We start from the raw sequence: 26,610 nt of genomic DNA, 5'->3' as shown, positions 1-26,610 counted from the left end.
TGTTTTCCTTTTTTTCCTATTAATATTTACTTTGGTCTCTTTTCAAACATTGAAGACTTTCTTCAAATGACTGATAGTTGGCTATTAGTATTTAAGCGTGCAGCACCACAAAACAGATGGTAAGCTGTTGGTTTCTGGTCTTGTGGACCTCACCATAGGAAGACCAAGTTGTGTTTATTTTAAATCGAAATGAGCCTCAAATGTCAATAGGTAAGTTCTTTCACTTGAGCTACTGAGTTTCTACTGAGTAGAAACCTCCAAACTCTGGGATATAAACTTGATTCTGCTTTCTGATATTAACCCTTAGACCTGGAGGGAGGGGAGAATAGGGCTAATTTTCTCTAAGAATTTATAAATTAAATATTCAAAAGAACATACTTCCCATACTACTCAAAATTTTACCATAAGCAATAAACAAAATAACTGAATTTCTATAAATATTTATCCTCAGAAAATGCAAATTTTATATTTTTATTAAAAAAATTTTTTTTATTGGAGTATAGTTGTATGGCTGGGAACAGAGAATGAATGGTAGAGATGAGCTTGGAGAATTAGTCTGGGACCAGAGCATATACAGGTTTCAAGGCTAAGGTAGGCCATTTTTATTTTAAGTGTCATGGGAAACCACTGGAGAATTTTATAATATTAAAATAAGAGAAGTGTCATAATTGGACTTAAAAAAATCACTCTTGCTGCTCAGTGGTAAATCATCTGAGAGGACCAAAGTATAAGCAGAGAGATTGTTTAGAAAACTACTGCGGTAGTCCAGGGGAATGAATTTCAGTGTTCTCAACTAAGGTAGTAGCGAAGATAGAAAAGGAACACTTGAAATGTTTTAGGAATATCATCAACAAGGCTAATGATAGATTGGATTGGTAGGAAAGCAGGAAAGAGTCAAATCTAGGGTGACTTTGGGCTTGAGCAACTGCTACTTAATGAGATAGCTGCTGCTAGAAGGATGGACCATACACAGACAAGAGCAGAGCAGAGGGGTCAACCAGGAAGCTTGAATGGAGGACAGCTGGGTATTTTCTTTTTCTTTTTGTGAAGAGCAGGCAAGTTGTACATGAAAAGGAATGGCTCTCTTAGCCACATTAGCTTCAAGGTGCTTATTAGACATTCAAACAGAAACGTCAGGTAGGCAAGTGTCCCAAAGATCTGGAATTCAAAAGAGATGATTGGGCTGGAGATACAGATTTGAAAGTCACTAGTATATGGATGCCACAAAGCCATGGACTGGGTGAACCAGGTCACTCCGGAAGAAAGTGCACATGGAGAAGTAGCAGAGAGGAAGTCAAGGGCATTGGAGTGGTGGATAAGATCCACATGTGTCAAAGGAAAACCAAAGAGAGGTGTCACAAAAGTCTAGAGAATTGTTTCAAGAAGGAAGGTATAGTTAGTTGTATCACAAGCTATTGAACGAGTTAAATGCGGACCAACACCATTATTTGAACCACTGGCTTTGACAAGATGTGGGCTTTGAGAAATATCCATTTCAAGGGTTTGAAGAAGAGATGAGGGTAGAGACTGGAAAGTATAGACATGTCTTCTAGGGAGTTTTGCTGTAAAGAAGGGCAGAAAAATTGGGTGTTAGCGGAAGGCAGAAGTGGGGTCAAGTAAGGATTTTTTTAAATTTGGGTAAGATTTCAATAGGAAGGATTACTCAAGAGAATGAGGGGTAAGGAGCACAATTTGAGGTGCCTTAAGAAGGTCTGGCAGAGTAGGCAATGGCACCCCACTCCAGTACTCTTGCCTGGAGAATCCCATGGATGGAGGAGCCTGGTAGGCTGCAGTCCATGGGGTCGCTAAGAGTCGGACATGACTGAGCGACTTCACTTTTCACGCGCTGGAGAAGGAAATGGCAGCCCACTCCAGTATTTGCCTGGAGAATTCCAGGGACGGGGGAGTGTGGTGGGCTGCCGTCTCTGGGGTCACACAGGGTCGGACATGACTGAAGTGACTTAGCAGCAGCAGCAGCAAGAAGGTCTGGGGGATGGGACTCACGTTAAGTTCTTTAGGCAATCCTTCACGTGCAAAGCAAAATATGTTAAGAATTTTTTGTTTTTAAACTGGTGAAATGGGAAAGATCTTCAATGACAGAAACAGGGCTGATGATAAAGGAATGACAGATGTGTTTTGGACATATTAAGTTCAGTGAAATAGTTAGATTAACTGACTAACTTGGTAATTAGTACAAGAGACTTTGAGCTTCATGATAGTAATGATGCTTAAGAAAGATAATATATTTTACAAAAGATCAGTTCAGTTGGTAGACAGCATTTAAATTATTCCGTATCAAATTAACAAGTCCTTACCTTGCCAAGATTCTTGGCACTTTTATATTCACTTAAAATTACATTGGGAAAAAGCATAATAGTAATGGAAAAGCAACTAATTATAAGCAATTACAAGCCAAATTATGTTTATACCACAATTAGTGTTTGAGGTGGTTTAGTAGACTAAGTCTTCATTTCAATAAGCAACCATCAAATAATTGAATAGCTTGTAAAACACATAAATACCTCTTTTATCTTTATTCCAAGTATAACCACCACATTCTTTGAATTATTATTATAATAAAATGGGCAAGTCATTATCTTTTGTCCCAATCCCCAGTCTGAGTTGGATGCTTTTAAAAACATGGCAAGAGTAGCTGTATGTACCTTCTGCACAATACAGCTTCTTTCAGCAGATTTGACATAGAAATGTGAACAAATTCATGTTCTTGTAAGACAAGTACTAACTACCCAGCAGAGACTCTAGATTACACACTCAAACTACATCTTCTTCATTAAGTTTTTCATGCTTACAACATTGTCTTATTTCACTTATAGTTGAGTCTTTCTCTAAGGATGATAAGGAAAAGTCCCTTGTCTCGTGACAGTGCTGATTTTTATGTCAGGTTGGGTTTTTTCCTCCCATATTTCTAAGTAAAAGTCACAACTTTGTTACGACAATTTTGCCACCTGGGGTTAAACTGTTTGACTACTACTTGATAACTTTTACATTTTACTTGATCACTGAAATTAGATTCATGACTCTAAATCACGACTAATCATCACTCTGAAGCCTCGTTAATTTCCACGCAATTTCAGATATTTAATTTTTACCATTTTTTGTTGAATGACCATTCTTTAAATTCTATAGTGCTTCACAATATTCAAGAGTTTTACAGAGATGATTTCATATAATCCCCTCTATTTCCCCTACCCATTTACGCCCCAATTTCAGATTCTATTTAATAAAGCAGGTTCTAGAAACAGTTTTGCAGAATAAATTCCCACCAGTTGACCTAATTGAGCACGTTGTTGCCAGTGCTTCACGGCAGCTACTGAGCTCGGCCAACCCCGAGGCTTGGCGAGCCACATGGTGGGAGGTGGGTAAAGCCGGAGCCCTTCAAGGCTGGGCGCCACGTTGCTTTTCCCTTTTTGAATAGGGAGACAACGCTTCTGGCTATTGTGTAAATCGGCCGAGAACTGCGTTCATCCGCACATGAGCTAAAGCGTGATCGGAATTAAAGCGCCTTCTAATCCGATCCTTTGGCAACATGTGCGTCACGGACTAATGTTGAGTTTTAATGCCTGGCTTCTTTCGCCTTGGGGAAACACTTAAGAGAATGGCCGAGTACCTCAGCAATCTCGGCGAAGTGCACGGGATCAAAACGACCACGCCATCCCAGCAGTGGCCACAGCCCCCACCGAACCCCGCCAACTCTCTGGAGGACCCACCCTTGTTCCCCGCTCTAACCAGTTGCTTTACGCAGCGCTACACAGCCTTCCCTCAGTCCGTCCCCGCTCTCCCATCCACTCAGCATTCGACCCCAGGCTCTAAGTCCCCAGTCGGACAACAGACAGCAGTCTCCCGCCCAGGGGCCAGCCTGAACCCTGAACCGCAACGCGGCTGGCTGCTCCCCGCGCTGCTAGCGGGCGGGCGGCCAGCCAGCCGCAACTAGGCGGCTGGTGATTGACAGGATGCTGGAGCAATCAGCTGCAAGGGCGGGACGTTGCGTCATTTCCTGTTCTTTTGGGTTTAGCCGGGGTATATAAATTCGCTGCTCACGCAGTGCTCTCGCTCCCACAGTATGGCCGGCGACATTAGCTAGCGCTCGCTCTACTCTCTCTAACGGGGAAACAGCGGACTACAAGAGACTGAGCTGTATCTGCCTCTATTTCCAACAGACTCACGTTCAACTTTCGCTCACCCACACACACAAAGCCGGGAAAATTTTATTAATCCTTTTTTTAAAAAAAGTTAATATAAAATTATAGCAAAAAAAAAAAAAAAGGAACCTGAACTTTAGTAACACAGCTGGAACAATCCGCAGCAGCGGCGGCGGCGGCGGGAGAAGAGATTTAATTTAGTTGATTTTCTGTGGTTGTTGGTTGTTCGCTAGTCTCACGGTGATGGAAGCTGCACATTTTTTCGAAGGGACCGAGAAACTGCTGGAGGTTTGGTTCTCCAGGCAGCAACCCGACGCAAACCAAGGATCTGGGGATCTTCGCACCATCCCAAGGTGGGTGCTCGGGGCTCTCGCCCACAGTCGAGTCTGGGGGACTGTCGTCGCCTGGGAGGCACCAGCCTGAGGCGGGGGCCGTGGCTTGGGTTCCTATAGCCTTCAGGTGGGGGCAGGTCCGCGTGCGGGAGGTCGTTTTGGCAGTCGTGGAAAGGGCCCCGGCACTGGGGGTGAGCAGCCAAAGGTCCACGCGGGGCCCGATCCAGCTTCTCCCGCCACCGTTGCCGGGCCGGGCGCTGCCCGGGGGGAGGGGAGGAGGCCGGCGCAGCCGCGTGCTCAGGTAACGTCCCCGGCGCGGCGTGCGGGGCGGCGGGCAGCGCCGTTCCGGGTGGTTTAGCGGCCCTCACCTTCCGACTTACTCCCCACCGGCCGGATTTGGCGGTCCGGGACCCCGGGTGGGGTGTCCGGAGGTGGGGGCCGCGCGGGCTCCCTCCCGGCAGGTGTGGCTCGGCGGGCTTAGTCAGGCGCTAATTCGGGCGTGTCCGCTTCGGGAGTGGAGGAGGGAGGGAGCGGAGCGGATCGGGAGCCCGATTCGTTCTCTCGCGTGCGGCGGGAAGGGGTGTGTGTGGGGGGGCCGGCCCGGCCGGGGCCGAGGGGCTGACTAACAGGCCTCCCGCCCGCGGTCGGCGCTGGCAGCGTGTGGCGCCCGGGCGGCGGGGATTGGGCGGGAGCAGCTGTGCCGCAGTGGCTGGGCCGCACCGCCGCCCTAATGTGCTTTGCACCAGAGCCCTTTCGGGGCTGCCCGGGAAGACGATCGGAGAGCCCACCGAGGCTGGCGCCCCAGTCTCGTGACCTTGGGCTGTGTAACCTGTTACCGAGTCGGCGGAGTCCAGAGTGGAATGAGGCTAGCCTGAATTTACGGGCTAGAGGCGGGTTGGAGCTCGGACATAATACCTTTAATGCCTAATCCTGTAAAGGAATCTGGGGCTCCAGCCTCCCTCCCTGGGCAGTCATGCGAGAGAGCTGGGCGATCGCGCAGAAAAGAAGGCGGCTTGGAGTGGTCTCGATCCCAGCACAGATGAGGACGCGGGCGACCCCGATGGTGGCGGGGCCGGCTTCCCCTCCCGGGGTCTGGGACCACAAGGCACCCCTCGCCATTCTAGGCTCCTTGGTGCTCGAGTGCGGCTAGTGTGCCTTGCGGCGGAGGAGCCGGCGCGGCCGCTTCATTGAAAAGCTACGACCGAAGAGCTCCTGGGTCGGACCCGGAGCCTGCCCCGGGGTGTGGGCCAATGGGCGTTTCAGGAATGTTGGCTGCACTCGCCGCCTTTCCTGACAAAAAGCAACTGGGGAAGGGAATCTAGGCGGACACGTGCTGCCGGGACTTTTAAGGCGGTCTGTCTTGAAGGAATCTCCCGTAGGAAAACCTCGTGTTAGCTAAAATGTAACCGGTTTCATTTTTCAAGCTTTGTGCGACACTTAAGAGGTCATAACATGGCCCCTATTCAAGGAAGCAGTTACTTATAAATATGGGGAAGCTTAGTATTTCCTCCATTTCACAGATGGGAAATCTCCCTCGTGTTGGCGATATATGCCTTTGGTAAAACGATTGTGATAGGATTATCTAGGAAATACTGCCAGAAAGAACTAATGTGGAAAAACAAGTCATATAATGAATAACAAAATTTTCTGCTCTGGCTCTTTAAATGAGTTGAAGCTTTATTAGTAAGCACGCGTTCTTAATAAAGGGAAGGGAATGTTTCCTCCTCGAGTTCTTGGGCAAAAACGCCAGAATTTAAACTCAGGCTTTTTTGGTTAAGAGTTAGTTCTTTTTTAAAAAAAAAAAAAAGATTTCTCCGAATCAGGGAGAAGGAGAAAGGCTTATAAATGGGCAGCTTGCTTTCTTTCAAATGTTTGAGGACGACTTTTGTACTTTATCAACTGAAATTGTTTTACTGCTTCAGCGTGGATCTTAAAGTGATGGCAAAGGTTATACCTTGAGGGACAGAATGTTGGTTTTGATGAATGTGATTAAGTGCCATAAGTTTTGTAGATGCTTGGAATTCGTTAAATCCCATAGAAGGGTTGTCAGTCATCAAGAAGAGTAATGCATAATGAAATGGTTAGTGCATGGCCCATGGCGCATCTAGATTTGAGTTCAAACATCATCTAATAGCTAACTGATATTTTTGCCTCTCCAAAATGGAGAAAATAATGGTACCTCTTCATGGGGTAATTGTGAGGGTTAAGTGGGTTAATACATACTCAGTACTTAAAACTGTCTGAGACACAGTAACCACTCTAAGTATTAACATCTTCATCTCCGATTCTTTACCTTAAGGACAATCTTTTTCTCTTCTGCTTGTTTTTAAGCAAAACAGGCTAGAGGAGAAAGTATTTCAGTTTATAGTCAAATAGGCAATTTAAAATTACATGGTGCCCAAGCAATTTGATGTATTTTTATTCAAGTAGAAGAGATGGTGAGCTTCAGATTGCTTAATGAAGTTAAATCTTAATTCTTCCACGGAATAATCTTTAGTAGCTTTGTTTTTATTTGATGATATAAATGTTAGGAAGGCAGAAAATCCTTCTTTTTACTTGCCTCACATCTCCAACCTCAGTAATTCCACTAAAATGCAAATAGAAGAAAGTCAAAAGACATTCACAGACTGGAATAAAATATACTGTTTATAAAACATAAAACCTAAGGGCATGGAAGGAGTTAAGATGTCCTAAGAGGGCGTCACTACCAATGCTAAAGACATTTAAAAGGCAGGATATTACAGGAAAATTCCTAGGAAAGTACCTTCCCACATCGATGCAAGAAGAAATAGAAATCCTAATAGTCCTATAACCACTGCATGAATTGACTTAATCACCCATAAAGAAATATCTAGGCCCAGATGGTTATTCTGGAGTGTTCTAACACTCAAGGAAGAAATAATTCCAACCTTTTTCATACATTACATCCATAATTAGTAATTAGTTAACAGAGAGGGAACACATATCACAGTTCCTTTTGGGGTTTGTATAATTTCGATACCAGACCCTGAGGAGAGCTGTGAAGGAATCAAGATTTTCATGCACTGCAGATGGGAATGGGAAACAGTGTATCCACTTGGGAAAATGGTTTGGCAGTTTCTTAATAAGTTACTGTGCCTGCTAAGTTGCTTCAGTTGTGTCTGACTCTTTGTGACCCTTTGACTATAGCCTGCCAGGCTCCTTTGTTCATGGGATTTTCCAGGCAAGAATGTTGGAGTGGGTTGCCATTTCCTACTCCAGGGGATCTTCCCAGCCCAGAAGTTGAACCCGCATCTCTATGTCACCTGCATTGGCAGGCAGGTTCTTTACCACTGGAGCCATCTGGGAAGCCCTAAAAAGTTAATACATCTCTTATATGATCTAGGCAGTCTAGTCCACTCATGTGTTTGCCCAAGTGAACAGGAAATATGTCCATACAAAGACTTTTACATAAATATGTTCTTAGAAGCTTTATTTTGCAATAGCTCCAGAACTGAAAACAAGTCTCTGTGTTCATTCTATAGAATACTACTTGGTAGTTAAAAAAAAGAGTGATGAACTATTATTGACACATGCAACAAATGATTGTGCTGGAGAACAAATAATAATAAGCCCCATGAGAAGTCCTTAAGATTTCATGTCTATAAAACCAGAAAATACATGATAGGCAAAGGATGGGAGTTAAGGGAGAATGGTGGATTACAGAGAGGCATGACAGAACTAATGATGCTAATCTGCCAAAGCTCAGATGGTAATCCACCTAGAATGCAGGAGACCAGGGTTCAATTCCTTGGACGGGAAGATCTCTTGGAGATCTTCCCACTGGAGTGGGCGTGACAACCCACTCCAGTATTCTTGCCTAGAGAATCCCCATGGACAGAGGAGCCTGGCGGGCTACAGTCACAAAAGTTATGAAAGTCATAAGTACATCTCAAATTTTCACAAATTGATCCCATCATGTAAGCAGCCTTCATATCTAGGGAATGTAACTAGCCAGAAGTCCCCCTGTGCCTCCTTCCAGTTATAACCTTTTACGCTCTCCACCTAAGGGAACACCACTATCCTGAGTTTTAACACACCATGGTTTTCCCTAGTTTGTTTTTTTTTTTAATAACATGGAATCATTTGGTATGCATTATATACCTCCTTTGGTCAGCATTATGTTTAGGGTTTATTTTTTAGTTCATTCTCAATGTTGTATAGTATTTTTCCATCAATTATTTCCAGTTTGCTAATACAAATATATTGCTATGAAAACTGTATAAATGTCTTTTCGTAAACAATATGTATGCTGCCCTGTTAGATACACACACCTAGGAATGGAACTGCTCAGTCATAGGGTGCATACAGCGCTTCTCTGGTCGGTAAAGCTCGGGGTTGGGAAGTTCCCCTGGAGAAGGGATATGCTGCCGGTTCCAGCTTTCTTGGGCTTCCCTGGTGGCTCAGATGGTAAAGAACCTGCCTGCAATGTGGGAGACCTGGTTTGACCCCTGGGTTGGGACGATCCCCTGGAGGAGGGATGGCAACCCACTCCAGTATTCCTGCCTAGAGAATCCCCATGGACAGAGGTGCCTGGTGGGCTACAGTCCACGGGGCCCAGAGTCGGACACGACTGAGAAGCACAGTACAGGGTGCGTATATTCAGCATAAGGGTGCGGCTGCTCAGTATCTTCATTTAACACTTGTGTTGTCTTTTTCATTTTAGCTATTTTGTGGGTGTATAGTGGTCTGTGTATTTCCCTTCAGACTAATGAAGTTGAACATCCTTTTATATCTTTATCCTCCATTTGGCTATCTTTTGTGAAAAGCTTATTCAAGTCCACTTTTTCTTTAGGGATGATTTTTCAGTTTGCAGGAGTTCTTTATTATAGATGAATTCTCTCTCCAGTGTGTGCATTACAAACATTTTCTATCCTCTGGTTACCTTTTTCGTTTTATTAATGACAGTTTAGAAAATAGTTCATAATTTTAATGTCCCATTTATCAGTATTTCCACTAATGGTTCGTGGTTTTTCTGTCCTGTTTAAAATAATCTTTGCTCATCCGGAGATAATGAAGATATTCTTTTTTCCCTGTAAACTTTGTTTTACTTTTCATATTTGGATCTGCAGCCCATCTGGAATTGATTTTTTTAATATGGTATGAAGGAGTAGAATGCACTTGAAGCAAAATTGGCCCATCTTTCCAAGCTTTAACTCCAAGCTGGAACCCACTTTCTGTTAATGTTTCCCACTGTCCTGTAGGCCACTTAGTAGAATTTCCCTTCAGTGTAATCCGAATGAAGTACATAATACTGAGAATCTTTTATCTTTTCTGGCATGGCTTGGATTAAATAATATTGATTAATAATATGTTGGAGAAAAGCAATAGTCCAGATATCCAAATGAATAAGACAGGTGATGTTTTCTAAAACTGACTACTTCACAAAGTAATTAAGGTTGAAATATAAAAAGAGGGAGTAGTATATTAGGTTTAACCTGCGGTTTTCTCTCCTAGAATTTTCAGATTTCAAATGATGTTGAATAGAAATAGACCTTTATGTCTGTTTCTATAATTTAAGAGTTGCTGTACTAAAATGCTGGACCAGACAAAAGCCTTTTTAAAAGAAATGGCAGCTATGGGGAGGAAGTCTGTTAGAAAATAAGAAATTTTGGTGAGGAAAGATAGTTTGATCTTTCAGGGCTCTAAAATTGACTTTCCTTTTTGCTTTAGAGTTCATCACAGACCTGGACTGTTAGTAAGGAAATGGGTTCACATGGGAAATTGTAATGAATGGAGGTAAAGAGAGTAAATGTTTATTAATTGTGGAACGCTAGAGGTGTTTTAGCTATGTGAAAATATGAAAACTAGAATCTGTAATGTTAATATTGTTCAAGACATTTAGGACTACTGGCATTTTCTGCTATTCTTTCTTTCCTTCACTCAAATTTTATATGATAAAATCTTCAGCAAAGGACTGGGAGCAGTTGCAAAAATAGTAAATTACACCTCAGCATTAATTTTCCCAGAACTCATGCCTTACTTGACTACATCATTGCAGCATATTGCAATATCAGTAATTTACACTGAAGGAATTTACAACCCTTTGCCAAAAAACCTTTTAGGGTAAATATGTTGTGGTAGAAGGGCTTCCTATTGAATTAAGCTTTTCAATACATTCCTCACAGCAGTTTCAAAAAACTTGATGTGGTAGAAGGGCTTCCTATTGAATTAAGCTTCTCAATACATTCCTCACAGCAGTTTCAAAAAACTTGAACTGCTGTCTTCAGACCACCTTATTTTGAGAGGTACACATTGAAAGTACTAAATCAATGTAGCAGTAATGATGCTAATTTAATTTTTAGGTAAAAGTTTGAGGTGGAGAACTTAAGTTACTCTGATTGTAATTACCAGTGCATTCTGGGTTGATTTCTTTGAACAGAAGATGAAAGCTTATTTCTCTGGGTATCTGAATTAAATTCTGGTCAGCCTAGACTTCGCTGAAGGGTAGTCTCGTCTTTCGGGGGGCGGGGGGTTGCCTCAGACTGCTCTTACTACTACTGCCGTGGCTGTGGTGTTGAGTTCTGAATGTAAGGTGATGAGTAGAGTGTCTGAAACAGATGAGTCAGGCTGTTGACTAAGGTCACACTTCAGGAAAGCTTCAAATAGTTCAGTTGGTAACTTTTGGGGTAAATTACTTGATAACCCTGAAACCAGTGATTTTTGCTTAAAGAAGGAAATCTGTTAGAGGAACCTAATCACATGGAGGCCTTTTAAATAAATGCAGGTCTAACATTGGCTTCCCTGTTGGTCCAGTGCTTAAGAATTCGCCTTGCAATGCAAAGGATACCGGTTCAATCCCTGGCCTGGGAAGATCCCGCATGCCACAGGGCAGCTGAGCCCATGTACCACAACTGCTGAAGCCCACTCATCGTAAAGCCTGTGCCCCTCAACAAGACAAGTCACCACAGTGAGAAGCCCCCTGCTCAACCACGACTAAAGAAAGCCTGTGCATAGCAGTGAAGACCCAGCACTGCCAAAAATAAATAATTATTAAAAAATAAAAGTCTAACATTGTCTAACCATTTTAAGTGAACATTCAGTATTAAGTATATTCACATTGTTGTGCAAGAGATCTGTCGAACTTTTCATTTTGCAAAACTGAAACTACCCATTAAAGGTTCATTTCCCCTCCCCTCTTCCTCTAGCCTTTATCAGTCACCTTTCCTTATGATTTGACTACTTTGGATACTTCATATGAATGTATGAGATGAGTACCTTATATAAGTGGAAACCTACATCCTTTTGTAGTGGTATTCATCCTTTTCTGACTGGTGTGATTCACTTAGCATGAAATTCTTAGGTTCATTCACTTTGAAGCATGTGATAAACTTTCCTTTAAGGCCACATAAGCCATTTTTTGCATACACCACATTGTCTTTATCCATTAATCCCTTTATGGACATTTGGGTTGCTTCCTTCTCTTGACAGTTGTGAATAACAATGAGCATGGATGTGCAAATGTCTCTTCCAGATCCTGTCTTGAATTATTTATACACACACACACACACACACACACACCAGAAGTAGAATTGTTGGATCATGTGGTAATTCTGTTTTTACGTTTTTTTGAGGAATGTTCATAATTTTTCCATAATGGCTGTACCATTTTACATTTTCACCAGTAAGTTCCATTCAGTCACTCAGTATCTGACTCTCTGTAACCCCATGGACTGCAGCATGCCGCCCGCCTGCCCCCGCCCCCCCCAGGTCCATCACTAACTCCCAGAGTTTACTCAAACTCATGTCCATTGAGTCAGTGATGCCATCCAACCATCTCATCCTCTGTCGTCCCCTTCCCCTACCCTCATCTTTCCCAGCATCAGGGTCTTTTCAAATGAGTCAGCTCTTTGCATCAGGTGGCCAAAGTATTGGAGCTTCAGCTTCAGCATCAGTCCTTCCAATGAACACTCAGGACTGATCTCCTTTAGGATGGACTGGTTGGTTGGATCTCCTTGCAGTCCAAGGGACTCTCAAGAGTCTTCTCCAACACCACAGTTCAAAAGCATCAATTCTTTGGCGCTCAGCTTTCTTCATAGTCCAACTCTCACATCCATACATGACTACTGGAAAAACCATAGCTTTAACTAGACAGACCTTTGGCAAAGTCATTTCTCTGCTTTTTAATATGCTGTCTAGGTTGGTCAAAACTTCTTCCAAGAAGCAAGTGTCTTTTAATTTCATAGCTACCGTCACCATCTGCAGTGATTTTGGAGCCCCCAAAAATAATCTTTCACGGTTTCCATTGTTTCCCCATCGATTTGCCATGATGTGATGGGACCAGATGCCATGATCTTAGTTTTCTGAATGTTGAGTTTTAAGCCAACCTTTTCACCCTCCTCTTTCACTTTCATCAAGAGGCTCTTTAGTTGTTCTTCACTTTCTGCCATAAGTGTGTCATCTGCATATTGAGGTTATCCGTATTTCTTGATTCCACCTTGTGCTTCATCCATCCATTCACCAGTACTGCACAAGTGTTAAAATTTCTCATTTGCCAACACTTGTTCTTTCCTTTTTCCTTTTCAGTATCTGACATCCTAATGAGCACAAGGTGGTATCATGATTGTGATTTGCATTGTCTTATGATTAGTGGCATTGAGCATCTTTTTATGTGCTTATTGGCCATTTGTATATCTTTTTTGGGGGAGGGGAATTGTCTATTTAAGACCTTTTGCTTACTTTTAAATTAGATTATTTGTTGTTGTAGTTCCTCATTTATTCCGGATACTAACCTCTTATAAGATGTAAGATTTGCAGGTACTTTTCCAGTTCTGTAGGTTGTCTTTTCGTTCTGTTGAGTGTTTTCCTTTGATATAAAAGTTAAGTTTGATGCAGGTCTGTTTGCCTATTTTTGCTTTTGTTGCCTGTGCTTTTTGTGTAACATCCAAGAAAGCTTTGCCAAATCCAGTATCATAAAGTTTTTCCCCATGTTTTCTTCTAAGAGTTTTATAGTTTTGTGTCTCAATTTAGGTGTTTAAATCCATTTTGAGTTATGCAGTGTAAGGTAAGTATTCCGTTTCATTCTTCTGTGTGCAGATCCAGTTTTCCCAACACCAGTTGCCCAAGAGACTTGTCTTTTCCCAATCCACAGTCTGTCCTGCTTGCCGCCGCCCCCCCCATCCCCACCCCCCCACCTCCCAACAAAAAAAAAAGGGTAGGGGACTCCCCTGGTAGTCCAGTAGTTGGGACTTGGCCTTCCAATGCAGGATGTGCTGGTTTGATTCCGTGGTTAGGGGGCTAAGATCCCATATATCTTGGGGCCAAAAAACCATAAAACAGAAGCAACATTGTAATATAATTGTATCTTTTCCTATGTAAACACTTCAATTTGTTCTATTTTTATTAAACCACAGACTAAAAACTTCCAATATAAAATATGGGCATTACCTGGTGGTACAGTGGGTAAGAATCTGCCTGCCAGTGGAGGGGACACAGGTTTGATCCACATGCCTCAGCAGCGAAGGCCCCAGGCCACAGCTACTGAAGCCTGTGTCTAGAGCCTGCGTGCCGCAGCTCCTAGAGCCGGCGCCCCTGGGGCCCGCGCGCTCTGCGACAAGGGAAGCCACCGCAGTGAGAAGCCCCAGCGCTGTAACTAGGGAACAGCCCACGCGCAGCAACAGATTCAGCACAACCGAAAACTAATCAACTGATTAAAAGTAAAGAAAATATGGCATGGCATGCCATTTATGTGTTACTTTGCTGGCACAGTGACTAAGATCATTCAGTCTATGTACTATCATTTGTAAAGAGCATAGTATTTGAGATATTTATCATGAACTGGGTGTGGCTAGGATCCAAAAAAGCTTTATTTAAGGAAAAAATAAGGGGTTTATTTTTCTATCAAAATGTGATTTTAATAATTTGCTGAAATTCTCAACTGTTTTCTCTCTCCTTTTTATGTTCATGGATAGCATTGTATTGACTTCTTCCATTCTAAATCTGTCACATTTTTCCTGCCCTGTATTTTTTTTGAGCCATCAGTTCTCTAGATTGTTTTTATAATCACTTGGTTGGTAGACTGTTCAACTGTGTTTGACTTAGAATGTTTTAAAGCAGTTCCTTTCATACCATGACTTTGAAAAATACTATTTAAGGGTTTCTTTTAGGTGAGGAAGAGTATGGTTGCAGAATTTATTAACAGTGATAGAATGAGTGCAGGAGGATTCCTCCATCAAGATGGAGTAAGCACACTCTCCTCTCACTAAATGCATCTAGAAACCCTGGACAGAATGCATGCAGCAGCTGAGGACTCTGGAAAGTAAATGTTAGGTGAATTGGAGAAGGAAGCCAAAACTCAAAACATCGCTGAAATATCCATGAGTTTGTTTCTTTTCTCTCTTGGTATCTCCTGGGGTGGTCTCAAAAGCTGCCAGAAACCCCAAACTGCACACAAACTGAGCTCTTAGACAGGTCTTTTTCTGGAATGTGGACAAGGAACGGAAGGGGGCCCCTTTGGGTTAGAGAGAGAGGGGAAAATCCCTTTTTTATTTCTGTGTTGCTTTGCCTTTTTTTCCTCCTGTTCTTTCCTGCTGTAACCCAGGCAGCCGTGTAGCAGACTGCTGCAGAGCCAGGAAACGAGCCTGGGCTTTCCAGCCAGAGGACCCAGGAACGGCCGTCTTCACCGCCACCCCACGCCACTGAGCTCGGAGTTGTCGTGGAGATTGTGGGGATAGTAACGTGACACACAGAAGCTGGATGAGCACAAAGACTGAACTTAACCATTTCAGCTGTCTGCTAACATAGTTTTTTAAAAATCAGCATGCTCCATAGGTTTTGAAGATTTAAAATCATATAATGTGATGTCCAGGATCACAAATTACATACAAACAATAAGGAAATTGTCTCAAAGGGAGACAGTCTAGTAGACTTCACCCTCAAGGTGGTGCAGGTCAGGATTTAAAAGCAGTTATCATAACCATGCTATAAGAAGCAATAACAAATTTTCCGGAAACAGAAGATGGAACTAAAAAATAACTACTGGAATAAAAAGTTTACTGGATGGGCTTGTAGAGTAGAAGTGACGAAAGAGTGAGTGAACTTGATGGAAGATAGATCAGTAGGAATGGCCCAGTTTGAACAATGTTGAGAAAAAATTTCAGATGGATACTGAAAATGAACAAATCCTGGTCAAAAGTTTTAGCATTATGTGTCAGATTCACAGAAAGAAGAGTGTGTTATGGAAAAAATAATCTATGTTTAAGTTTATGGATGGGTTCTATAAACAACTAAGGTATTAGCAGTGAAATGAGTAAGCTTCACTTACATAGATTAAAATAAGATAACACTTCAAGTGGAATATATATATGTATATATATATCTGGTGCTTTAACCGAATAATTCTGTTAAATGAATATTTTTAATAACTCACCCTGAACTATTAAGGTAACATTTTAAAAAACAGTAAAGGATCATGTAGCGATTTATTTTTTTTTTTTCTTTTTTTAAGCTTTTTATTTTATATTGAGGTATAGTTGATTAATAATGTTGTGATAGTTGCAGGTGGACAGCAGAGGAAATCAGCCATACATATACATGTATCCATTGAATTTCTCTCCCATCCAGGCTGCCACATAACATTGACCAGAGTTCCCTGTGCTACCAGCAGGATCCTGTTGGTTATATGTTTTAAATATAGCAGTGTGTACATGCTGATCCCAAACACCCTAACCATCCCTTTTCCCTCTTCTTTCCCCCTAGTAACCATAAATTCTTCCTCTAAATCTGCCAATCTGTTTCTGTTTTGTAAATAAGTTCATTTGTACCATTTCTTTTTAGATTGCACATATAAGGCATGTCATTAGATATTTCTTCTCTGGCTGACTTACTTCACTCAGTATGACAATTCTGGGTCCATGCATGTTGATCAAAATGGCATTATTAAGTTCTTTTTCATGGCTGAGTAATAATTCCATTGCATTCCTGTACCACATCTTTTTCCATTCCTCTATCAATGAACATTTAGGTTGTTTCCATGTCTTGGCTATTGTAAACAGTGCTGCAGTGAACACTGGGGTGCATATATAATTTGGAGCCATATTTTTCTCCAGATATATATATGCCCAGGAGTGAAACTACTTGGTTCATCAGTTCAGTTCAGTCGCTTAGTCTTGTCCGACTCTTTGCTACCCCATGGACTGCAGCACGCCAGGCCTCCCTGACCATCGCCAACTCCCAGAGATACTCAAACTCATATCCATTGAGTTGGTGATGCCATCCAACCATCTCATCCTCTGTCAACCCCTTCTCTTCCTGCCTTCAATCTTTCCCAACATCAGGGTCTTTTCAAATGAGTCAGTTCTTCACATCAGGTGGCCAAAGTATTGAAACTTCAGCATCAATCCTTCCAATGAATATTCAGAACTGATTTCCTTTAGGATGGACTGGTTGATCTCCTTGCAGTCCAAGGGACTCTCAAGAATCTTCTCCAGCACCACAGTTCAAAAGCATCAATTCTTCTGCACTCAGCTTTCTTCATAGTCCAACTCTCACATCCATACATGACTACTGGAAAAACCATAGCTTTGACTAGACAGACCTTTGTTGGCAAAGTCATGTCTCTGCTTTTTAATATGCTGTCTAGGTTGGTCATAACTTTTCTTCCAAGAAGCAAGCTTTTTTTAATTTCATGACTGCAGTCACCATCTGCAGTGATTTTGGAGCCCCCCAAAATAATCTTTCATGGTTTCCATTGTTTCCCATCTATTTGCCATGAAGTGATCAGACCAGATGCCATGATCTTAGTTTTCTGAATGTTGAGCTTTAAGCCAACTTTTTCACTCTCCTCTTTCTCTTTCATCAAGAGGCTTTTTAGTTCCTCTTCACTTTCTGCCATAAGGGTGGTGTCATCTGCATATCTGAGGTTATTGATATTTCTCCCGGCAATCTTGATTCTATTTTCTGCTTCATCCAGCCTGGCATTTCTCATGATGTAAGTTAAATAAGCAGGGTGACAAAATGCAGCCTTGACGTACTCCTTTCCCAATTTATAACCAGTCTGTTGTTCCATGTCCAGTTCCAACTGTTGCTTCTTGATCTGCATACAGATTTCTCAGGAGGCAGGTCAGGTGGTCTGGTAGTCCCATCTCTAAGAATTTCCCAGTTTGCTGTGATCCACACAGTCAAAGACTTTGGTGTAGTCAATAAAGCAGAAGTAGATGTTTTTCTGGAACTCTCTTGCTTTTTCAATGATGCAGTGTTTTTTTGGCAATTTAATCTCTGTTCCTCTGCATTTCCTAAATCCAGCTTGAACATCTGGAAGTTCACGGTTCATATGGTAGTTCTATTTTTAGTTTTTTAAAGAACCTCCATGCTGTTCTCCATAGTGGCTGTATTGATTTATATTCCCACCAACACTGCAAGAAGAGTTAGTTCCTTTTTCTTCACACCCCCTCCAGCAAATGATGGCCATTCTGATGGGTGTGAGGTGATGCCTCATTGTAGTTTTTATTTTCTTTCCTCTTAATTAGTGATGTTGAGCATGTGTTTGTTAGCCATCTGTATGTCTTCTTTGGAGAAATGCTTTATTTGGGTCTCATTTGCCTTTTTCTTAATAAATTGCAAATGTGTAGTATAATTTCCTGGATTTTGGTTTGCTTCTTAACATGCTATAGCAAAATGCATCCATCTTACTTGGTGTATGTGTCAGTATAGATTATTTTGAAACAAAATTAAACACTGGTACTCATAAGAGAGGGAAGATCCCCTGGAGGAGGGCAGGGCAACCCGCTTCAATATTCTTGCCTGGAGAATTCAGTGGACAGCATCCTGGAGGGCTACAGTCCATGGGCTTGCAAAGAGTCGGAGGCTTAGCAGGCATGGAGCACAGTGATTGAACTTAATGTCCAGCCCCTCTCCCCATCCACGGGTCAGGGGCTGGATAGGAAGTTCCAACCTCGTGATCACAAGGTGGACCTTCCTGGCAACAGGCATCCAGCTTCACTTGCTTCCAAAAGTTACTTCATTAATGTAACATTCATAAGAGAAGGTGGAGCGAGAAAGACAAAAAATACAAAGCATGATTTTAAATCATGGTGAGACTTTTGTAATTTTTATGAGAGTAGGCAAGTACTGTTATAAATTAATCATCCTTTTTTTGGTTAAATAATAGATCCGAGTGGGACATACTTTTGAAGGATGTGCAATGTTCAATCATAAGTGTGACAAAAACTGACAAGCAGGAAGCTTATGTACTCAGGTAAGTCCTCTGAAATAGTATTGGTTAACCGATTTCAGTGTGAATCATACTTTATATGGGAGAGTAAATTGTTCCTTTATATACTGGTTTTGTAATTATTTTTAGCTTTTTTTTTTTTAATGTGTAAAATAAAATGTTTACCTCAGGTGTCCCTAGGCAATAGGGTTTTTGAAGTCTTACCTAATAGCTCTTCAAGGTGACTGCCATCTTTATTACCCTGGAGGTTAACAGGAAGTTTCTGCAGAAGAGGGTTGAATGGCATTGTTCCTTTGCCCTCACTTCTTTTATTTTTAGTATGTGCTTCTCTATCAAAGTCTGAAGCAGAATGAAAATTAGCTTCACTATAGAAATAGGATTGCTGTTATTTAAGAGAAGAAAGCAAAAAAAAAAAAAGAAAGCCATGCAGTTCTTTTTTAGGTACAGATAGAATGTTGGGCCTTGAGGCTATTGTACTGAACATGGTGCCTGCTTTTACTGTCTATATTTGACATATACAGATGTTTATCAAATGCCTATTAGGTGCCAGGCCCTAGGGAAATAACAGTAAAAGCAAACATTCCTTTCCTCATGGAACTTACTATCCAGTGAAAAGTAATGAGATGGTTACAGACATACACGTGAGAACAGGCAGTTCAAGATGATGTAAAGAATGAATTTAGTAAGTGTCCTCAGTTAGGTTAGGTGAGGAGGAAAATTGACTAAAGAGGGTTTGTGTAATGAGCTAATCTGCTTTATACCTAGTTTATGTTTCTGTGGGATCTTTCATGTAATAGAAGAGGAAGAATTATTTGCTTCCTTGAGAACTTAATGTTTAAAATTATTAGCCAAAAATTTACACTTTAAATGATAGTCCAATAATAATAGATTAAGCATCTCAATAGTACATAAACATTGTTATAATATTGTGACTTTCTTTTAAACTGCAGTGAGAGTAGCATGTTTGTCTCCAAGAGACGTTTCATTTTGAAGACATGTGGTACCACCCTCTTGCTGAAAGCACTGGTTCCCCTGTTGAAACTTGCTAGGGATTACAGTGGGTTTGACTCAATTCAAGTAAGTAGTCAAAAAACATTTATCCTTTTGGTGGGGTATAAACGTTAGAGTTCGGTGATGTGCCTGGTAAATAAATTTGTATACTTGTTCAATTGTAATGACTAAGGACACTCACACCATGGAGAGAAAGAATGCCTGATACTCATGAACAACAGAAAATGTGGAGGAACCAGAAAAGGAATTGGGATAAAACTCAAAATGAAAGAAAAGAAAATCAGATACTTTCAGTAGTTAATTCCTTAACATTATTACTATGAATGGTGGAGAAAATAAGAAAAGAAGGGAAAGAAAGAAAAATCATCTAGACTTCATAATAAAGAACTGATTGTATTAAAGAGCAGTAGTCAGTTAATTCTTGAATGCTATCAGACTTTATACTTGGGTTTTAATTGCTGTGATAAGATGTTGAATTTTAATATTTAACTTAATTTGTAAATATTACTAAATAATTTACTCAGTTTTTCCTAGGGCAGAGGACAGCTGTCATTGGGACATAAAACTGTTTTTGTTGATCCTTATAAGATGATCTAAATTGAGCAGTATGTTAATTTTTGGATTACTCTTATCAGTAGTATGTTAATTTTTGGATCAGTACATATTCTCCCACAACATTTTTATTACATCCCTATTTTAAAGCTCAGAAACTCCTGCTCTAGGGAATCCCCTGGTGGTCCAGTGGTTAGGACTCTGTGTCTCTATATAACACTAACTCATGGGTATTGGTCTGAAACCTTAGTCTCTGACACAGTGGCCTTCATTTTTCTCTGTCGGCCAGCAAAGTGCTATATAGTCCACGGGGTCGCAAAGAGTTGGACACAACTGAACGACTAAGCATATGCACACATGAAGTACTACAGTGTATGTTAAGTGTCATTGGGAACAAATATTTGTGGAGATAGTTTTGGTTTTGATATGTATATGTAGAAAATAGTTGATTGGTTTAGGAAAGGTGACAGAATTCTGTGTGTGAAGTTATCTGTCTGTCTTTTTAGAGCTTCTTTTATTCTCGTAAGAATTTCATGAAGCCTTCTCACCAAGGGTACCCACACCGGAATTTCCAGGAAGAAATAGAGTTCCTTAATGCAATTTTCCCAAGTAAGTTTAAGTAGAATTGAATCCTGGTTCTTAAAGTTAGATGTGTGTGTGTTGTGTGTGTATGCCTGTGTACCAAACATAGCACTTTATATAGTTAAGATAAATGTATCAATTTAGCTGATTACAAATTTTTGAGTATTGTTGTGTAACTGTTGAAATAATGGGAGAAAAAAATCAAGTAACTGATCACCTGCCAGATGGAGAACTCATCTTCTAGCCAGTTGCTGTCATTTATGTCTGTTTTAGTGGGTATGCAGGCTGTTATCCCTTCATCCAGAAACATGCCCCATGACTCCATAAACCCATGCTGAGATACTGGTCCATGTTAAGAAACTACCATGCTGAACAGGAGTTGAGCTGGCTCAAGAATGGTCAACTGAAGTGAGTTCGTAGTGTCACTTCAGTTAAATTGGCGAGATTTACTTCTATCCATTTATATAAGCTTTTATTTATAGACCTTCCTTTTTGAGCTTCAAGGACAGGGGAATAAAGGTTACCTAATCTAACACCCTTATATCCTAGAAGAGGCTAAAACCCTAAGATGATTTTAGTAACTTGGCGCAGAGTCATTCACAAGGATGATTTTTAAAAAGAAAATTTCAAAAGATTTCCGTCCTACCTGCTCTTATCTACTATACTAGGCTATATCAGGGTGCCACATATAATTTAGTTTAAATATCAACCAACTGGTAACTTCTATGTTGAATGAGGCCTTGAAACACCATGGGAAGGAGGACATACTACATAACTTCCATTTACTTGAGAGAGTAGATAAATAGGTGACCAAATTCCATTACCTAATGGAGTTTTAGGGGAGAGTAAACCATAGTTTTCTCAGCACCATTCAGACTGGCTTATTAGCTGAAGTGCATCTCCCAATGATAGCCAATAAAATGTTTTCTTAAAGGAGGAGGGGGATCTTGCCTACCTGCTATCAGATGGATCTGTTAAATTTATTTTATGTTCTCCTGCCTCAACAGATGGAGCAGCATATTGTATGGGACGCATGAATTCTGACTGTTGGTATGTTGGACCCAATTTGATGAAAGTTTTGTTTTATATCAGATTTCTTTTAAACTTGCAGTTGTCATTTTTAGAAACTATTTTGTACTTTTATATAGGTACTTGTATACTTTGGATTTCCCAGAGAGTAGGGTTATCAATCAGCCAGATCAAACCCTGGAAATTCTGATGAGTGAGCTTGACCCAGCAGTTATGGACCAGTTCTACATGAAAGATGGTGTTACTGCAAAGGATGTCACTCGTGTAAGCATTTTCAATAATTCTGTATCCTGCTTGGCAGCTAAATATTTTGGCTCATTCTCTTATTTCTTGTCCAGATTTGCTTTTAATTCAGTCTTTGGCTTTTTTCCCAGGAGAGTGGAATTTGTGACCTGATACCAGGTTCTGTCATTGATGCCACAATGTTCAATCCTTGTGGGTATTCAATGAATGGGATGAAATCGGATGTAAGTAAGAATATCTTGCTTAATAATTTAAACCTTTAAGTGTGCCCTTTCCATTATTAACACAAAGCTGTTTCTCTTAAGGGAACTTATTGGACTATTCACATCACTCCAGAACCAGAATTTTCTTATGTTAGCTTTGAAACAAACTTAAGTCAGACCTCCTATGATGACCTGATCAGGAAAGTTGTAGAAGTCTTCAAGCCAGGAAAATTTGTGACCACCCTGTTTGTAAATCAGGTAATACATTTTTTTCATCAACAATAAAATCTGACAGAAAATAAGGATAGTGAGGTATGTCATAAAATGTATTCTGAGATGCCATATAATCAGCCAGAGATAACCAGAGATACTACTAATTGAGGTGTTTGGTAGATGAGAAGCTTTATGCATGTCACTAGACTTCTGGGCCTTGTTTTATACCTAGCCCAGTTCGTGGGCTCCTCTTATCCTGTTTTCCCTGTTGATAGACCTTGGGATGGTGGTGGCAGAAGACATAAAGTGTCCCACTGCCTCCAGCCCCTAGGAAGTCAGCTACAATATTTCAGTTCCATGGGGTTGGTTTTTGTTTTGTCTTGTCTTTTTAATTTTGTTTACTTGTTTTTGGTGGTGCTGGGTTTTCGTTGCTGCAGAGGCTTTTCTCTGGCTGTGGAGAGCGGGGCTGCTCTCCATCGCAGTGCGTGGGCTTCCATTAACCATGGCTTCACTTACTGTGGATCACAAGCTCTGGGGCACAAAGGCTTAGTCATTGTGGCACACGGGCTTACTGGCAGGCAGATTCTTTATCCCTCTGAGCCACCAGGGAAGCCCCCGGTGCCACAGTCTTGACTAAAACAGCAGTCTTAAATACTTACTGCATGACTGCTTTGTTTGAAAATATTACTGCAGATTGGAAACGCTAATGGTTAATGTCATTTTTTTCCCCAGAGTTCTAAATGTCGCACAGTGCTTTCCTCGCCCCAGAAGATTGAAGGTTTTAAACGTCTTGATTGCCAGAGCGCTTTGTTCAATGATTACAATTTTGTTTTTACCAGTTTTGCTAAGAAGCAGCAACAACAGCAGAGTTGATTAAGAAACATGAAGAAAAAACGCAAAAAGAGAACACACATAGAAGAAGGTGGTGGCTGCTTTTTAGATATTGATACCAAGGGCCATGCTTTCCATAACCACCACCTTGTAGTTGCAGAAAGCCCTAGATGTAATGATAGTGTAATCATTTTGAATTGTATGCATTATTATATCAAGGAGTTAGATATCTTGCATGAATGCTCTCTTCTGTGTTTAGGTATCCTATGCCACTCTTGCTGTGAAATTGAAGTGCATGTAGAAAAAACCTTTTACTATATGAAACTTTACAACACTTGTGAAAACAATTCAATTTGGTTTACACACAGTGTAATATTTCTCCAGGTGTCATCCAAAATTCCCCACAGACAAGGCTTTCGTCCTCATTAGGTGTTGGCCTCAGCCTAGCCATCTGGGACTGTTCTATTAATTGCTGCCAGGATTTTACATCCAGTTACCTCCACTTTCTAGAACCTATTCTCTACTAATGTTATTGAAACCAATTTCTACTTCATACAGATGTTTTTGCAACAGCAATTAAAGTTTTTCTTCCACGAGTCGAGTCCTCTAAGAAAACAATTGGAACTATCCATTCTGTGTATTTATATTTTAACACTGCTTCCTGTACTTGTATTCCTTTGATTCCTTCCGTTACCATGGTGTCTCCCCTCCCAACCATACCCCCTCAATAAAGCAATACACTGTTACACTGTGGGTTTTATACTAATCTATACCCCAGAGGGGGAAGACGGGGGTAGACCCTGGGCTTAATTTTCTTTTAAGGTCAAGGGAGTTTGACATTTTTCATTACCATGAGCTCTTTTGGAATAAACTATTGTTGATTAGCAAAGGTGTATATTGGTACAAGGGTATATTGGCAGAACTGTATGGAAACTGTGCCATTTGGTGTCCCCCATTAAATGAGATGAGCTTCTCGTAAGTATCATGTCTTTATTAACTTGCTAAGTAAGTAGTACAAAAGAATTTTTATCACAATTTATTAGTGAAGAGATTTCAGAAAAGGATATTGGTTTCAACAAATCAAGTCAGCTCAGATGATTCACGTTAACTTTTACTTTTGTAGCCATTTCCACTAATTTCTGTTAATGATATGCCATGAATTTTGGTTCAAAGCAGATTCAGTGACTTTGCCATCTTGTGACTTAAAAGTTCCGTGACTTTATGTTACATGTAATAGTGTTCTGATTTGGTTCCTCTTGTTTGTGTTCCTTTCACCATGGAATAGCATCAGGTGATGAATGAGAACTGTTAAGGTTATTCAGACATACTCAGTGCAGCAGAATGCTATCCACAAAACGTTACACACAAAATTTCAAAGTGGTTGATGGGAAAAGACTAAAAATACAGGCATAAAAGAGTTGGCATCTTTTAGCTGTATTTACTAACACTCACACTTAAGCAGTTGATAAAAGAGCAAAGTTGACTCAAATTTTCTATTCTTGTCCTCAAACAATTTTTGATTCTTTCTGGATTGATGCAGTGATGCTTTTGTTCCTTCCGTATTTATAAAGGAAACACTTTTTTTTTAGTGTTTCTGAACATAAAATCTGCTTGGTTTGAAATCAAGTGGTTGGAACACTTGACTTTTATTTTAAGCACATTGTTGATTCAAAGCTTCATTGAAGAAGCTTTCAATCAATGGATCATTCTGATTTTCTGTAATTACGCACAGTACCTAATGTTTTGGTGCTATTATGAGGACCAATGCTCAAAGTGGATTTTGTTCTTGAACAGTGTCCCAGTAGATTTTGATGACATTTATTGGCTTGAGGTCTGATTTTCCTCCCCCTAATAGATTTAAAAGATTTCTATTTCATGTTGAAGACCTGCACAAATTTTGTATGGAACAAAGCCTAGAAAAAAAAAGAAAAATAGATTGAATAGTAATCTAAATTAATCCTAGTATGTATGATAGAGGAGGGAAAACTTTGGTGCCATAATTTCTCTCTTCATGGTGTTGGACTTGAAATGTATTTCTGTACCCACAATTTAAGCTTCAATAAAGGTGTGCTTAATTGATTGTCTAGTGACATTCAGAAAGTTTTCTGTCAATGTATTTTTTTAAATAGTATACATGACCAAATACTAGACTCTATAAAGTTTTTATAATTAATAGAAGGAATTAATATTTAATGATTTTTTTTTAAGGTTATGGGAGATGTTATAAAGTTAAGATCTTTAAGTTCTGGGAGAACAATTTTAAACATTTTGTTGATAGTAGCTTCATAACTGAAGCTGAAAGGAAATCATCTGGGCTGTATCCCAGGTTATCAGAGTAGGAAGAGTGTAAGTAGAATAAGAATGCTAGAGTTTGGAACTAGAAAAGTTTGAAGATGGAATATTCCAGCATTTATTATGGAATAGGTACTTCCTGGTGGGGTGGGGAGCACAGTTTAATTCACAGTTCTTGCAGCCAGAACATAGTTAAAAGCTTTTGATCTTTGTGCCATGCAGGTACATATCTCATCATTTGGCAAACTTTCAGTTCTTCAGTCTCATATACAATAAGCTAAAAACTGGAATCTTTATTATATTCAGATCTTTCTTAAGCTTATCAGAATATTGTCCAAAATTTGAGTTAAAAAGGGTTGATCTTAGGGACCTCCCTGGCGGTCCGTTAAGACTCTTCACTCCCAGTGCAGGGGGCACAGTTTAGCTCTCCAGTCGGTGAACCAAGATTCCTGAGTGCCACAGAGCACAACTCTAAAAAGAAAAGGTTGATCTTAGAAAAGCAAGATGTTAAAGGTGTGTGCAGTCCTACAGTGCCAGATTGTTTTGTAGGAACAGGTAACTTGACTTTGGCAAACACCTGGTGTTAACTGATGAGATTCAGGAGAAAAGACTTTCATTGTCTTAGCCAGATAACGCCACTTCCCAGCTACCCACCTTTACATTTTCATCTGCCTTCTCTTTCTGTTATAATGGAAGAAGTGTTAGTCCTTTGAATGAAGCCACCCATTTCTGCCTTTAGAGACTAAAGGAGTTCCCTGCAGGCATGTCCACCGTTGCTTCCTATCAGTTTATTTTACTTCCCACTTCCGTTTGCTCCTTAGGATTCACTTTGTTAGTCCTTTACAACATGAGAAGTGTCAATTCTTATCCCCAAACTGAACCATCTTCAAACTACTTGTAATCCAGTATTTTCCTGAGTGCTCAAACCAGAAACAGGATGAAACTGAGGCAGAGTCATAGAGGTTTGTGATGTA

General features: G+C 40.7%; 1 protein-coding gene across 1 annotated transcript; it reads left to right on the top strand.

Annotated features, from left to right (window-relative positions):
• The first annotated feature begins 4,045 nt into the window (after positions 1-4,045).
• AMD1 (adenosylmethionine decarboxylase 1) lies at positions 4,046-25,444 on the top strand. The gene is made up of 9 exons (XM_020890374.2): positions 4,046-4,513; positions 18,618-18,704; positions 19,631-19,757; positions 20,750-20,852; positions 21,833-21,875; positions 21,974-22,118; positions 22,229-22,321; positions 22,403-22,558; positions 23,246-25,444. The coding sequence occupies exons 1-9, from the start codon at positions 4,404-4,406 to the stop codon at positions 23,384-23,386; spliced, it is 1,005 nt and encodes a 334-aa protein (XP_020746033.1). The 5' UTR covers positions 4,046-4,403; the 3' UTR covers positions 23,387-25,444.
• The last annotated feature ends 1,166 nt before the right edge of the window (positions 25,445-26,610 follow it).

This window comes from Odocoileus virginianus, chromosome 19, assembly GCF_023699985.2.
Source record: "Odocoileus virginianus isolate 20LAN1187 ecotype Illinois chromosome 19, Ovbor_1.2, whole genome shotgun sequence".
Taxonomy (NCBI): domain Eukaryota; kingdom Metazoa; phylum Chordata; class Mammalia; order Artiodactyla; family Cervidae; genus Odocoileus; species Odocoileus virginianus.
Note: the sequence above shows the minus strand (reverse complement) of the source record. Positions and strands in the feature narration are given on the sequence as shown.